This window comes from Hyperolius riggenbachi, chromosome 4 (genome assembly GCF_040937935.1).
Source record: "Hyperolius riggenbachi isolate aHypRig1 chromosome 4, aHypRig1.pri, whole genome shotgun sequence".
In the NCBI taxonomy this organism is placed as follows: Eukaryota; Metazoa; Chordata; class Amphibia; order Anura; family Hyperoliidae; genus Hyperolius; species Hyperolius riggenbachi.
Window position 1 is genome coordinate 221097965 of NC_090649.1, and position 14489 is coordinate 221112453.

General features: G+C 46.2%; 1 protein-coding gene across 1 annotated transcript in view; it reads left to right on the forward strand.

Moving 5' to 3' along the window:
* Positions 1-750: 750 nt before the first annotated feature.
* The window catches only part of GCM1 (glial cells missing transcription factor 1), a 68565-nt gene continuing 54826 nt past the window's right edge, over positions 751-14489 (forward strand). The window contains exon 1 of the mRNA XM_068279363.1: positions 751-801. Coding sequence (XP_068135464.1) covers positions 799-801 — 3 coding nt within the window. The 5' untranslated portion in view covers positions 751-798. The remainder of the gene's footprint in view (positions 802-14489) is intronic.

Sequence of the window (14489 nt, forward strand, 5' to 3'; positions counted from 1 at the left end):
CAAACCTTGGTCGGAAAATTGTCGCTGCAGATCTTCTTCCTGGAGGCAGGGCTAACGGCTGCAGCCCTGCCTCACAGCGTGTCTATCAGCGGCGCATCGCCGCCTCTCCCCCGCCCCTCTCAGTGAAGGAAGACTGAGAGGGGCGGGGGAGAGGCGGAGATACGCGTCTGACAGACGCGCGTGGGGCAGGGCTGCGGCGGTTAGCCCTGCCCCAACCAGGAAGCGCTCCCCCGCTGCACGGAGGGGGATTTGGGGGTGAAGGGACCCCCGTTAAGCCGCGCTATAGCGGCGTTTTAGCAGGGGCACGCATGCCCCTGCTAGCTATGAGGTCTGAAGCGAGATCTATTCTCGCTTCAGACTCTCTTTAAGGGGCGAAAAGACTGTAGTCCTCAAGTGGTTAAATGTGTTTTAATCAGATTAAACCAATTTGTGCTATAGTTTAAGCACAAGTATCTATGCAATGCAAATGTACACACACACTCCTTCTCTTTCTGCAAGCATACCCGTTCTTAGCACTCAATCCTTGCCCCTGCCTGTCTCTGTTTGTTTACACATTCATCTGCTCTGCCTTGGGAGGAGGTGCTGAGCTTCCTGGAAGAAGGGGTGGGGCTGGTTTCCATGGAGATTGTCAGCATAGAAATGTAATAATGATGTGTGATTAGCAGATATGGCACAATCAAGATCAGAATGCAGTTTTTTTTATCTCTCCCTAGCCTCATGTTTTACCCCTTTGATGTGAAGCCAGTGTAAGGGTCACCTTCCAACACACTTCCCTAGGGATCTGCTCCACAACTAGACATGGTAAAGCAGTTAGGGTTTTTGCACAGGATAGGGAGGAGATAGTAGAAGCAGTTGGCCTGTCCCATGATGCTTTGCGGTAGCCAGATATACATATCAGGAACTATCTTTAATAAAGCAAACTAGTTTAAGGCTAAATATTTATATTTAATAAAATATAAATACTAAATATTTAGGAGCAAGGCTTCCCTATTGAATCTGTATACCCCAGGAGTTGTAACATTTTAGACTTGTATTGCTGTCACCATAATGTGAACACAGGTTGCATAGTCTGGGACACTGCCAGTAGCTCATCAATCAATTTGGATGTGGGGTGGGGCAGGTAGAGGCCAGTGTCCTTTCATAGGTCTGAGACCAATGGAAGTTGATTATGGTTTCCCTGTCTTGCCTTGAGTGTCAGTATGCCTGTCCTGATGCGCCACGCTCAGTTGATAGGATCCTCCATACTGGCACACCCTGGTGATTGGGGTGTACATTGAGTGCATGTACCTCTTTTCTGAAAGCCCGGCTGGCTGGTAGGAAGAGCTGGTATAAGTGCTCTCAAGTCATCAGGGAAAACATCCCAGATGGCGCTGCACGTGGCAGTATGCCATCTTTTTCATACTGTAAAAAAATAAATATATATATATATATATATACTAGCCTTTTTCTGGCTGCTGCTGCTGCCAAAGCACATGCGTGCGCACGCAACGCCGCACGCCCACACTTGCCGCGCACCTGCACAGTAACAAAAAACCTGGGACACAGGGACACTTAGGTTTTATTAGGTATGTCAATATTCACACTACAACTTAAGAATGTCTGTGATATACCTTTACCAACCTATGGTATTTTGCAGTAATGACTAAGGTAAGCCCATAAACATAGCACCACTCATGAATAGTAGTAAATCATTTATTCAAAAATTGATATATAGGTAGTGAAAAAATATATATTATCTGACATATTAGAGTTTCACAGGTTAAAAAAAACAATTAAAACCGACCACAAAGTTGTATATGGTAACAGCTGCATACAATCATGTCCCAATTAATATTCAAAATGAGGTCCTGAAAATACAATATGATATAATATCATCACAAAGATTGGCAATATAAGCCTAAATAAACACCTCAATGTGCATCTGTTTAGAGCACATCCAAGGTTGAACCCGGGTTCAGTAAAGTGAAAACATGCATATAAACACATACATAGTGAAAGTATATAGAATACAGTAGTAAAAATGACAACAAATAAATATATAGTGCAAACACGTATTGTGCAAACCAGCAGAGGGGCTGCTATAGTAAACAACCTGGGAGCAGCCTATATTCAGAGTGCATAGAAAGATGAAAGGTGCAAGTCAAAGGTAGGAGAAATACTTAGCCCGGGAAGACCAAGGAGGCTGGAACAGTGCAGCTGAAGATGAGAGGGAGTCCCTTCAAGACTGACTTGCACCTTTCATCTTTCTATGCACTCTGAATATAGGCTGCTCCCAGGTTGTTTACTATAGCAGCCCCTCTGCTGGTTTGCACTATACATTTGTTGTCATTTTTACTACTGTATTCTATATACTTTCACTATGTATGTGTTTATATGCATGTTTTCACTTTACTGAACCCGGGTTCAACCTTGAATGTGCTCTAAACAGATGCACATTGAGGTGTTTATTTAGGCTTACCGTATATTGCCAATCTTTGTGATGATATTATATCATATTGTATTTTCAGGACCTCATTTTGAATATTAATTGGGACATGATTGTATGCAGCTGTTACCATATACAACTTTGTGGTCGGTTTTAATTGTTTTTAACCTGTGAAACTCTAATATGTCAGATAATATATATTTTTTCACTACCTATATATCAATTTTTGAATAAATGATTTACTACTATTCATGAGTGGTGCTATGTTTATGGGCTTGCTTTTTTCCCTATTGCTATACATATGTATTTTGAACCCTTGCACACTCCTTTGTGTAGGTTCTAGTGTTGCGGACAAACTATCCCTTTTCAGTAATGACTAAGGTGCAAACTAAATGCTGCCCCGTGTGCAGAAAGATGCTCAAAGAGGGGCGGTCAGGTCTACAATAGTTCTTTCTTGGGCCCATAGAGAGTGTTGGCAGCAGAGGGCACACTCACCTGTTCGCTGGTGGGCTCCTCCTCCTGCAGGGTAACGCACTCCACTGTTAACACTCTACATGGACCTGGAGGGCCTGCCAGTAGGCCCTGCAGTGTGGAGGGGGCAGCTCACACAGTTTTATACACCTGTTCCACAGAATTCTCTTTTGAAAAAGTTAATCATGTGGACCAGAGAATGGGTGTTTCTCTCTAACTTCTCCCTGTGCTACCAACAAAAGTAACACTTTGTGGCCTGTATTACAGCTCCGCATAGTCTAATCATTATGAGACTCTGTTATAGCTGCTAGTAGCAAACCGTTAACCTCTTACTAGCCCAGGTAGAAGGTGAGCAGAGTGCTCAAATGCTTATAGTCCAGTGTATAACGACCCCATTACACACAACATCCTCATACCTTATTTCACGCCAATAACAAAATTTCACTTGCGATGGGGAGATGCTCTATGGCACTGATATCAATTAAGCCGACCAGTCCGCCCCATCCCTCGGTGCCACTCAAGCCCGCCCTCTGAACCAGTGACCTCAACAGCCTCCTTTAACCAATATCGCAAGGTTTACAACGTGCATTCTCGCCCCAGTTGACATAGCAACCCGGCGCCACCAGACCTGCTCTGTAATGCAGACACTATGCACTCAGTCGCACATAAGACCATCTCCTGCACCCTACAATCAAAATGCCTACTTATATTTATACCATGATGGCACTCCTCCAACCTAATGTTCATTAATTTACCCAAAGGAATACAAAATATTGCCTGTGTATTGTCTAGCAACAAACCTCTACCCTCCCTTCCCCTCCAATGACAGCACACACTGAGAAGAATGTTTCATATACAGTGGCTTGCAGAAGTATTCGGCCCCCTTGAAGTTTTCCACATTTTGTCACATTACTGCCACAAACATGAATCAATTTTATTGGAATTCCATGTGAAAGACCAATACAAATACAAATCAATAACTGCAAAGTAGGGTGTGCGTAATTATTCAGCCCCCTGGGTCAATACTTTGTAGAACCACCTTTTGCTGCATTTACAGCTGGCAGTCTTTTAGGGTATGTCTCTACCAGCTTTGCACATCTAGAGACTGAAATCCTTGCCCATTCTTCTTTGCAAAACAGCTGCCCACCACAGCCCCACAGACACTTACGAGCTGGAGGGGAGCGCAGAGGGGAGAGCCCCGAGGTGAGGGAGAGGGGGGAACTACCCCTCTCCCCGCCGACTGTGGGCAAGGCTTTCCCCTCATGCTGCCACCCCTCCAGCACCCACAAAACGGCCGCGAGCGGGCCCGGGGGGGGGGGGGGGGGGCCCGCTCAGAAAATCTGCAGGGGGGCCCGGTGGGGCCTAGTTACGCCCCTGGTACCTGCTCAGGAGGTCCTGCATCAGCTACTTCCTGCAACCTAGATTTCTATTGTTGTTGTTTGCAGTCTTCTCAGGCATGTATGACCTTGTAGTCTATCCCGCATGATGTGTTGACATCAAGCAGCAGCCCTGTTTTTAGTTTAGGAGACTTTGGTCCAGGTAAAAAAAAAAGCTATGTACTTACTATGCTACGGCATTATTTGTAAATGTATGCATACCAGCAGTAGAACGGCAGAAGTGCTGTAATTTATGTTATGCTGGGCTGTGGTGTGATTGGATAGCATTTATCAGTGGGGAGGAATGGAAGGGGCAAAAGTCAACAATTTAGCAGGGAACAATGTATATGGATGCCTGACAGGGTATAGCTGAATTTTTTAGGACCTGCAATGTCTAGCTGTAGATATGATAAGCACAGTATCCAGATGAAGCCCCTTGGGCAAAGGCTACCCAAACCAGTCTCTACATACCTCTAAGTGCTCATATACTAGAGAGCTGAACTGATTTTGTAGACAAAGCTAATTGCTCAGAGACGTCTATGCATGAAAACCCTCTTTCCTGTTCCAGTGAAAAGTTTCATACGGATGAGCAAAAGTTTCATTCAGATACTCTGTATACAGTATGACATATGGGAATGGAGAGACGATATAGACAGTAATACAGTAATAAACCTGTGTTACATTAAGTTCATTCTTATTTTGTTTTGTATTATTCTTGTATTTTTAACATTAATACGGAGTTTCTCTGATGTGAGTATGATAAGGTATTAGTTATGCCTATTTTTAATAGTAACACTCTGGCTGGTTGCACTCCTAAAAGGTGCAGTGATCACATGACAGGGGAGCCTGCTGCCGCATCACCGCACCACATAAACAGGAAAATTGAATACTCACCTTCCGGTAATTTTCCTTTCCTGGAACAGAAGATGGCGGCATACCTCTGGGTTAGGCTCCACCCCCTGACCCCAATAGGACAGCTTGTTTATAAAAAAACCCCGCCTCCCCCCGCCATTCTCATGAAAATCAGTCCTCGAATGGACAGGAGGGTGGGATTCGTATGCCGCCATCTTCTGTTCCAGGAAAGGAAAATTACCGGAAGGTGAGTATTCAATTTTCCTGTTTCCTGGACAGAGATGGCGGCATACCTCTGGGACATAAAAAATCACAACACAAGGGAGGGAAATGCAAAACACAACATATTTTATTTTACAACTGCCGACAGAACAGCTTTTCCAAAACTTAATGTAGTCAAAGAAGCAGGATCAACATGGTAATGGGATAAGAAAGTATGTGGAGATGACCAACTTGCGGCCCTACAAATTGTATCAACCGAGACTTTAGTGAAGGAAGCCCAAGAGGCAGCCATCCCTCTGGTCGAATGTGCATGAACCTCTACTAGAACTTCTAAACCCTTACTTTTGTAACTTTGCTGAATCAACCTGACTAGCCAATTAGCAATAGTTCTGGCCGTTACTGAGGATCCCTTCTTTGGACCTTGAACATTCACAAACAGACGATCTGTTGACCTGAAAGAAGCTGTATTGTCTAAGTAAGCTTTTATGCTTCTCCCTACATCTACAGGGTGACACTCATGCTCCACTGGGAATGTTGGCAAAGTCAATTCTTGATTTATGTGGAAGGAACTAGCGACCTTTGGGATATAATCAATAACCGGTCGGATTACCACTCTATCTGGGAAAAACTGAAGCAAGTTTTGCGAACATCCCAGCGCTTGCAGATCTGAAACACGTTTTGCCGAAGCTATGGCTACTAAGAAAGTAGTTTTCAAAGTTATATTCCACAGGGAAGCAGACTCCACAGGATGAAACGGAGGCTCTGATAAAACTTGCAACACGACAGACAAATCCCACTGGGGAAAGAAAGGCTTTCTCGGGGGCCTAATCTTCTGAACTCCTTGTATGAACTGTATCACCAACGGATTCAAGGCCCATCTTTCGTTCGTTAAGGCAGATAAAGCAGAGACCTGAACCTTGACTGCTGATAAACTTAACTGCTTGTCCACTGCTGTTTGTAGAAAGTTTAGAATATGATGGACATCAGGCATCAATATATTAAAACGTTCTGTGGCAGCAAATGCTGCAAATCTCTCCCAGATTCTGTGGTATGTTGAATTCGTAGATCTTTTTCTTGCCTGCAACAGAGTACTAATCACTTCCTCAGAACATCCAAGGGTCCTATATTTCTCCCTTTCAACTTCCATGCCGTTAAACTGAGGCTGTTGACATTTGGACACAGCAGGTTGCCCTGAGAGAGCAGGTCTGGAATCGTTGGAAGGCTCCATGGTTCTTCCATACTCAGTTCCAATAGTAGTGTGAACCATGGTCTTCTCGGCCAGTAGGGCACAATAGCAATGATCGTGCATGATTCCATTGCTAACTTCTGCAAGAATTTTGTTATCATTGGAAACGGTGGAAAGGCATATCCGAGATTGAATGTCCACGGGTGCAACAAACAGTCTGTCCCTAAAGCCTCTGGATGGTGAAGGTGTGAATAGAACCTGGTTACTTTCAAGTTCTTGACTGAAGCAAATAAGTCTACCTGTGGGGATCCCCACTTTTGAACAAGTTGCTGGAATACCTTCTGGTTCAGTGACCATTCGTGGATACTGGAGAAGTGTCTGCTCAGCTGATCCGCTAGGATATTCTGTTTCCCTGGTAGATATACTGCTGTCAAATCTGACAAGTTCTTCTGAGCCCAATCCATGACGTGGGCTGTCACTTCTAAGAGGGACTGACTCCTTGTACCCCCTTGCCTCCTGATATAGGATACCGCTGTAGTATTGTCTATCTGGAGAAGTACTACTTTCCCTTGGATCAGATGACTGAAAGCCCTTAAAGCTAAAAAGGCTGCCTTTAGTTCCAGGAGATTTGAAGAGACTTTTACTAGAGGGACTCTCCACTTCTCTTGTACGCAAAATCCCTTGCAGTGGGCTCCCCATCCTTGCAGACTTGCATCTGTGGTTATCACTACCGGAATCTGCTGTTGGATCTGGTGACACGACTTGAGGTGGGTCGAGAGTGTCCACCACCACAGCGAGTTCCTTACCCTCAGGGGTAGAACAAACCTTTGAAATAGGTTCCTCTTGTTCCATGACCTGAGGAAGAAGATCTGAAACACCCTAATGTGCCAATATGCCCATTTCACCATTGGTATTGCCGATGAAAAGATTCCTAGGAGACTTAGACACTGCTTGGCTAATACTACCCTCTGGGTTAAGAATGCTCTGACCCTTTGCTGAATCATCACTATCTTCTGGTCTGGGAGGCATATCTTGTTCTCCCTGGTAATAAACCTGGCTCCCAGGAAAATCATGTCTTGAGACGGTCTCAGTTGGCTCTTTTGAAAGTTTATCATCCAACCTAGTCTCTGCAACTCCTCCACTAGAATCTTCTGATGCTGTAGTAAGACTGAACGATCTTGATGAACTAGCAGAATGTCGTCCAGATAGTGAAATACCCTCAGTCCTCTGCGTCTTAATGAGGCAATTGCTGGAAGAAGAACTTTGGAAAACGTCCTTGGAGCCGTTGACAGACCGAAAGGAAGACTCCGGAACTGCCAGTGTTGATCTTTGATTGAGAATCTGAGAAATTTTTGAAAACTGTCTTTTATTGGTATGTGAAGATAAGCGTCTGACAGATCGATGGTCGTCATCCAATCGTCCATTCTCACCAATTTTATTATGGTTTGCAGTGACTCCATCCTGAAGTGACGGATCTTTATGTGTTTGTTTAGAAATTTCAGATCCAATACCGGCCTCCATCCTCCTGAATTTTTTGGAACTACGAACAAAGGTGAGTAAATTCCTGAAAACTTCTCCTTGAGGGGCACTGGAATTATTGCTCTCACTTGGGCTAATGAGTCTATATAGTCCATCAACACTTTCCCCTTCAGCCTGTTCTTTGGTAATTTTGTTTCTATAATTTTTTTCTTTGGTGGGGTTCTCTTGAATTTCCACGAATGTCCTTTTCTTAGAGTCCTGTGCACCCAAGTATCTTCTATCGACTCCACCCAGACTCTCCAGAAGTATTGCAATCTTGCTCCTACTGGCATAGACCGGGTGGACGCACCTTCAGAACGGTTTCTGATTTTGTCTGGAACTAAGAGTTGACTTAGGCTTTCCTGACTTGAGAAAGGATGACTGTGAACCTTTCCAGTTTCTGTTGAACTGCTTCCCCGGCTTATAAGATCTCGCCTGCTGAAACCTGCTTGTCGATTGTTTTGTATTCGACTGTTGGCGAAAGGGCTTAGTTCTTCTGTCCTGTGGCAACAATCTGGACTTTCCTCCAGTAACTTTCGCTATTGCGCCATCCATTTCAGGACCAAATAGGTGTTTTCCATCAAACGGAATTTTGCACCAATTATTTCGAGACGATTGGTCTGCCGACCACGGCTTTAACCAAAGAGCCCTCTTTGCTGTCACAGTATGGAGCATTGCCCTTGCCGATGATCTGATGGTGTCGATAGCGGCCTTTCCCATGAATTCACTGGACAACTTCAGCTCATCTAATGCCTTTATAATTTCACTTCTGTCAGTGTCAGAATTCAAAGCTGTTTCGATATTATCTATCCACACCTTCGCCGCCTTTGCCAAGGAAGTCAATGCCACTGCTGGTCTACAGGCGGCCCCAGCTGCCAGAAAAGCTTTCTTTAAATCCGTATCAACCTTTCTATCTAGAGGGTTGCTGAACGAAACTGCATTGTCCATAGGAAGAGTAACGTGCCTGGCTAATCTCATTACTGAAGCGTCTATCACTGGCGGAGACTCCATTATCTTAACATCTTCCTCATTGAAGGGATAAAGCTTTGTGAATCTATTCGCCAACGACGGCTTCTGTTCCACTTTACTCCATTCTTTATGAAAGATATCCTTAATCACTTTCATAAAGGGAAAGTTGTTTGGCTGCTTGTCTAGGTGAGGATAATATTTGTCCGGTTCTTGTGCCGCTCCTTTCTCCTCTTCCCATCCTATTGCCGACTTCACTTCAGATACAAAAGCTGGAATTAGTGCGAAGTCAAAGCCTAACGGTGGAAGACCCGCAGAGGTAGAGGCTTCCTCTGCCTGACTCTGTGGATTAATTGCAGGTGCTTGTGTAGCAGCCAACTTTTCAAACGATTCTTGAACTGCCTGCTGTATAAACATCATCACTTGCTGATTGTCTGTCTCCTTTTCTTTGCCCAGCTCCATAAAGCAGGCCTCGCATACCATTTTGTCCGGCATTGCCGGTTGCCCACATGACCAGCAGCATGATCTTTCTGGCTGAGAATATCTTTGCTCTTTGCTTGGTCCCGGAGAAGATCTTCGTCTCTCATAAGGAATGTTAGAACGTCTACTTGATCTATGCTTGCGAGATCTGTATTCTGGTGAACCATTTCTATAAGGAGATCTCCTGTCCTTAGAATGGTGCCTGCGCTGTGGGGACCTACTCCTGCGAGAGCTATAATATCTGCTTGAATAATATCTCCTGGGAGATCTGCTCCTGCTGGGAGATCGTCTCCTAGACTGCGCTCTTTAGGCGATTGTCTTTTATCAGATGTCTTGCTCTGTCTTCTGGGCGAAACTCTTCTAGATGATCTTTCATCTCGGTTTGACCTCGAAGGGGATCGAAGTTTACCAGAGGATTGGTGCCCTTTAGACTCCATACTCCTCCCTTCTCCATCATGCGGACTGTGGAAACACAAAAAGATATGTTCCACTAAAAACATCCACTCCTACTGATGGGAGAAATAGCCCTCTTTTAAGCCCGTGCAATCAACTTTAAATATACACCCTGGTGCTGTGCCATCAAATCGAGAGTGATTAAATAATCACTCATTACCTCATCTGTATACTTGAGGGATGTCTATCCGCACCTTCCATCTTAAAAAAAGGCAAACAATGCTAATCAGATAAGTCAAAAAGGTATAAAAACATATCACCTGCTCCTGCAGTCACTGCTGAAATACCTTGCCGTTCCCCACCTTGAACCGGGTGGTCCTCCTGCCGCGGTATTGTGTTCCAGCTAAATGGACGCCCGGATCTCGCGAGATCCTATGACGTCATCTGACCCAGTCCGGAAATCAAAGGAGAGAGGGCGGAAGATAGCAGCCACTCTCGTCCGGACGCTGGGTAAGACTCACAGCACACAGGGGGCGGCAACAAAGGGATTTATCCTTGCATATTTAAGCCCCATTTAGAGGCCGCAATGCGTACCGCCTAACGGGAGAGGCTGAACCTGTCAAACTGCCAACAAAAATTCAAACAAAGGAACAAAAATGGCAGAATAAAAATAAAAAAGAGAGAGAGAAAAAAAAAGCAAACCTGTCCATGAGAGGACAGAAAAAGAGAATGGCGGGGGGAGGCGGGGTTTTGATTTTATAAACAAGCTGTCCTATTGGGGTCAGGGGGTGGAGACTAACCCAGAGGTATGCCGCCATCTCTGTCCAGGAAATCCTGGCTCATAGGACACTGCTCCACGGTGCGGCGACAGGGTCATTTGCATATGCCAGCTCAGTGATGTACTTCCTGCTAGGCAGGAAGTACGTCACTAGGATTCCCATCGCACTGTATTCCTGTCATTCACACTCATTGCGTTGCCCACTGTGGCTTGCATCACTGCATGATCCGTGCTGTAGGCACAGTTTATGTGGTAATGCGCTACAAACATTGTGATAGCGTTGCGGCAATTTGGATACTTCCGTTGCGATGAATCACGTCCACTATGCAAGTCTCCATGCAACGAACTGTGCGTGGGGGGGGGGGGGGGGAGGGGAAGTACCAGGATGTAAAAGGAGCCTCACTCAAGCAACAAGAAATTACACGTATCTGACATCGACCAATCCCTGTCGGTGCCATGTGACACAGAGATTACTGTTCTGCCAAAGCAGTGAGACCATGCGTGAGACAAATCTATACCGTATGGACAAATATGTGAAAAGCATGTCAGTTGGTAAGCTAGAACAATGACAAGAGATATGCGAAGTAGCCAGTCATAACCATGTGACTACCAACCATAATGCTATGAGAAAGCTGCGTACAGAACCAACGAAACGATGCAGCGAAAATCCTATCTGAATATATTATTACTTCCTCTGTGAATCATTGACATTGTGCATGTATACCTAAAGGTGCGTACACACCAAACTGCTGATGTCGCCCATTGGGGATGAGAACCCCATCCCTTTGGGCGACAATCGCTGAGCTCAGCTGTACAGACGCGTTTGTGTTGTATAGGCTCCTCTGTACACACGCCTGATTATTGGCTGTAAAGGTTAACATGCCTGTTTGGCGGTAGTATGTTGCGTGCACTGTGAACATCACATAGGGGTTACATGAAAGTGCGGCGTTCCACATTTCTATGCGTCCACAATATCCCACTGCCAACGTAGCCTAAGGCTCAGTTGCTATTTGCCACGGATCTGTTCTTCACAGAGTTCTGTTCTGCATGGAATGTTATTATAGGTTATTGACAGCAGGGCAGTTTCTACGCTAAATTTCACCCAGGGCGAGGGTGTAAAAATCGCCCCCCCCCATGGAGCCAGGCATAGGTGCCCGCAGTATAGGTTAGCTACGTAGGTGCTACCAGTATAGGGTAGCCTGTATAGTTGCCCCCATTATAGGTTAGGTAGTTGCCCCCAGTATAGGTTAGATAGGTAGGTGCCTGCAGTATAGGTTAGCTACGTAAGTGCCTCCAGTATAGGGTACGGTGACCAGACGTCCCGGATTGCCCGGGACGCGTCCCGGATTCGGGGTCCGCTGTCCCAGGCAGCATGAGGTCCCGGGAAACGTCCCGCTTTCAGCAGCGGGACGTCCCGGCCTCGGGACTCTGGTCACTCTCTCCTAATGAACTAGCAGCGGCGTCTATAGACGCCGTGCCAGTTCATTGCCCGCAGCCCCGCTCCAGCCTCCTTCTTCCGGTGTCTGTCCGACACCGGCAGGCGAGCAGGGCTACGGTAAGATGGCTGCCGAAGCCCTGTACTGCAGACTATTTGTGTCTCCAGTACAGGGCTTCGGGCGCCATCTTGTCGTAGCCCTGTCAGCGCGGGAGCTATGCAGGGAGAAGGTGGTCCCGGGAGCAGCGCGCAAGAGGCCGGAGACTTCTGCCAGGTAAGTAAATGCTTTTTTTCCAGGTGAACTTTGAAATGTTTTCCCGCAGTGCGTTTCTTGTCTGGTGAAATGTTTGCCCACAGTGCGTTTCTTGTCTGGGGAAATGTTTGCCCGCAGTGCGTTTCTTGTCTGGGGAAATGTTTGCCCGCAGTGCGTTTCTTGTCTGGGGAAATGTTTGCCTGCAGTGCGTTTCTTGTCTGGGGAAATGTTTGCCCGCAGTGCGTTTCTTGTCTGGGGAAATGTTTGCCCGCAGTGCGTTTCTTGTCTGGGGAAATGTTTGCCCGCAGTGCGTTTCTTGTCTGGGGAAATGTTTGCCCGCAGTGCGTTTCTTGTCTGGGGAAATGTTTTACCCCAGTGCGTTTCTTTTCTGGGGAAATGTTTGCCCGCAGTGCGTTTCTTTTCTGGGGAAATGTTTGGCCGCAGTGCGTTTCTTTTCTGGGGAAATGTTTGGCCGCAGTGCGTTTCTTTTCTGGGGAAATGTTTGCCCGCATTGCGTTTCTGGTCTGGGGAAATGTTTGCCCGCAGTGCTTTTCTTTTCTGGGGAAATGTTTGCCCGCAGTGCGTTTCTTTTCTGGGGAAATGTTTGCCCGCAGTGCGTTTCTTTTCTGGGGAAATGTTTGCCCGCATTGCGTTTCTTTTCTGGGGAAATGTTTGGCCGCATTGCAGTAATTTTCTGGGGAAATGTTTGCCTGCATTGCAGTAATTTTCCGGTGAAATGTTTGCCCGCATTGTGTTTATTTTGTACTGACATGTTGCCCGCATTGCATTTATTTTGTACTGACATGTTTGCCCGCATTGCATTTATTTTGTACTGACATGTTTGCCCGCATTGCGTTTATTTTCTGGTGTCCGGGGTAACTGTTACTGCATTTATTATTTAATGGTCATAGATGGCTATGTTTGCTGCTTTGTGGTTACGGTATACTATTAGCATCACACAGTTTCTGCACACCCATGATGCAAAGTCTCGTTTGTCCACATCATGGCGTAAACAAACACTGCTTTCTTATGCCTTGCTGTTACATCATTACGTTAGCTCCGCCCATACAATGTCATGGCCACGCCCATTTTTTTGCCGCGGCGCAGCCCCCCCCAGTCTTCATCGCTGCGCGCTTCTCAGTCCTCCCCACTTTTCGCCCCCTCCCCGCGCCCCCCCTCCCTGTCCCAGGTTGGACCCACTAAAACCTGGTCACTCTAGTATAGGGTAGCCCATATTGTTGCCACCAGTATGGGTAAAATAGGTAGGTGCCCCCAGTATAGTTTAGATAGGAAGGTGCCCGCAGTATAGGCTAGATAGGTAGGTTCCCGCAGTATAGGTTAGATAGGTAGGTTCCCCCAGTATGGGTTAGATAGGTAGGTTCCCCCAGTATGGGTTAGATAGGTAGGTTCCTGCAGTTTAGGTTAGATAGGTAGGTTTCCGCAGTATAGGTTAGATAGGTAGGTTCCCGCAGTATAGCTTGGCTAGGTAGGTTCCCGCAGTATAGGTTAGTTAGGTAGGTTTTCCCGCAGTATAGGTTAGATAGGTAGGTTCCTGCAGTATAGGTTAGTTAGGTAGGTTGCCGCAGTATAGGTTAGTTAGATAGGTTGCTGCAGTATAGGTTAGTTAGGTAGGTGCCCCCCCCAGTATAGGTTAGATAGGTAGGTTCCCGCAGTATGGGTTAGTTAGGTAGGTTCCCACAATTTAGGTTAGATAGGTAGGTTCCCGCAGTATGGGTTAGTTAGGTAGGTTCCCACAGTTTAGGTTAGATAGGCAGGATCCCGCAATATAGGTTAGTTAGGTAGGTTCCCGCAGTTTAGGTTAAATAGGTAGGTTCCCCCAGTTTAGGTTAGTTAGGTAGGTTCCCATAGTATAGCTTAGCTAGGTTTGGGTGGCAGGAAAGTGGCGCAGCAGCGGGGGAAGCGGACATAATGGTTATAACTCACCTGCTTCCGCCGAACCCACGCTGCTTCAATGTCCTTCCTTTCCCGGCATCTATCTCATTAGTAACCGCGCTCCCTGTGATGACATGCGGTACGTCATCACAGGGGGCGCTGTTACCAGGCGACGGGCGCTGGGAGAGGAAAGACAGTGAAACTGCGGGGGAACGTCTGAAGAAGGTGAGTTGTATCTATT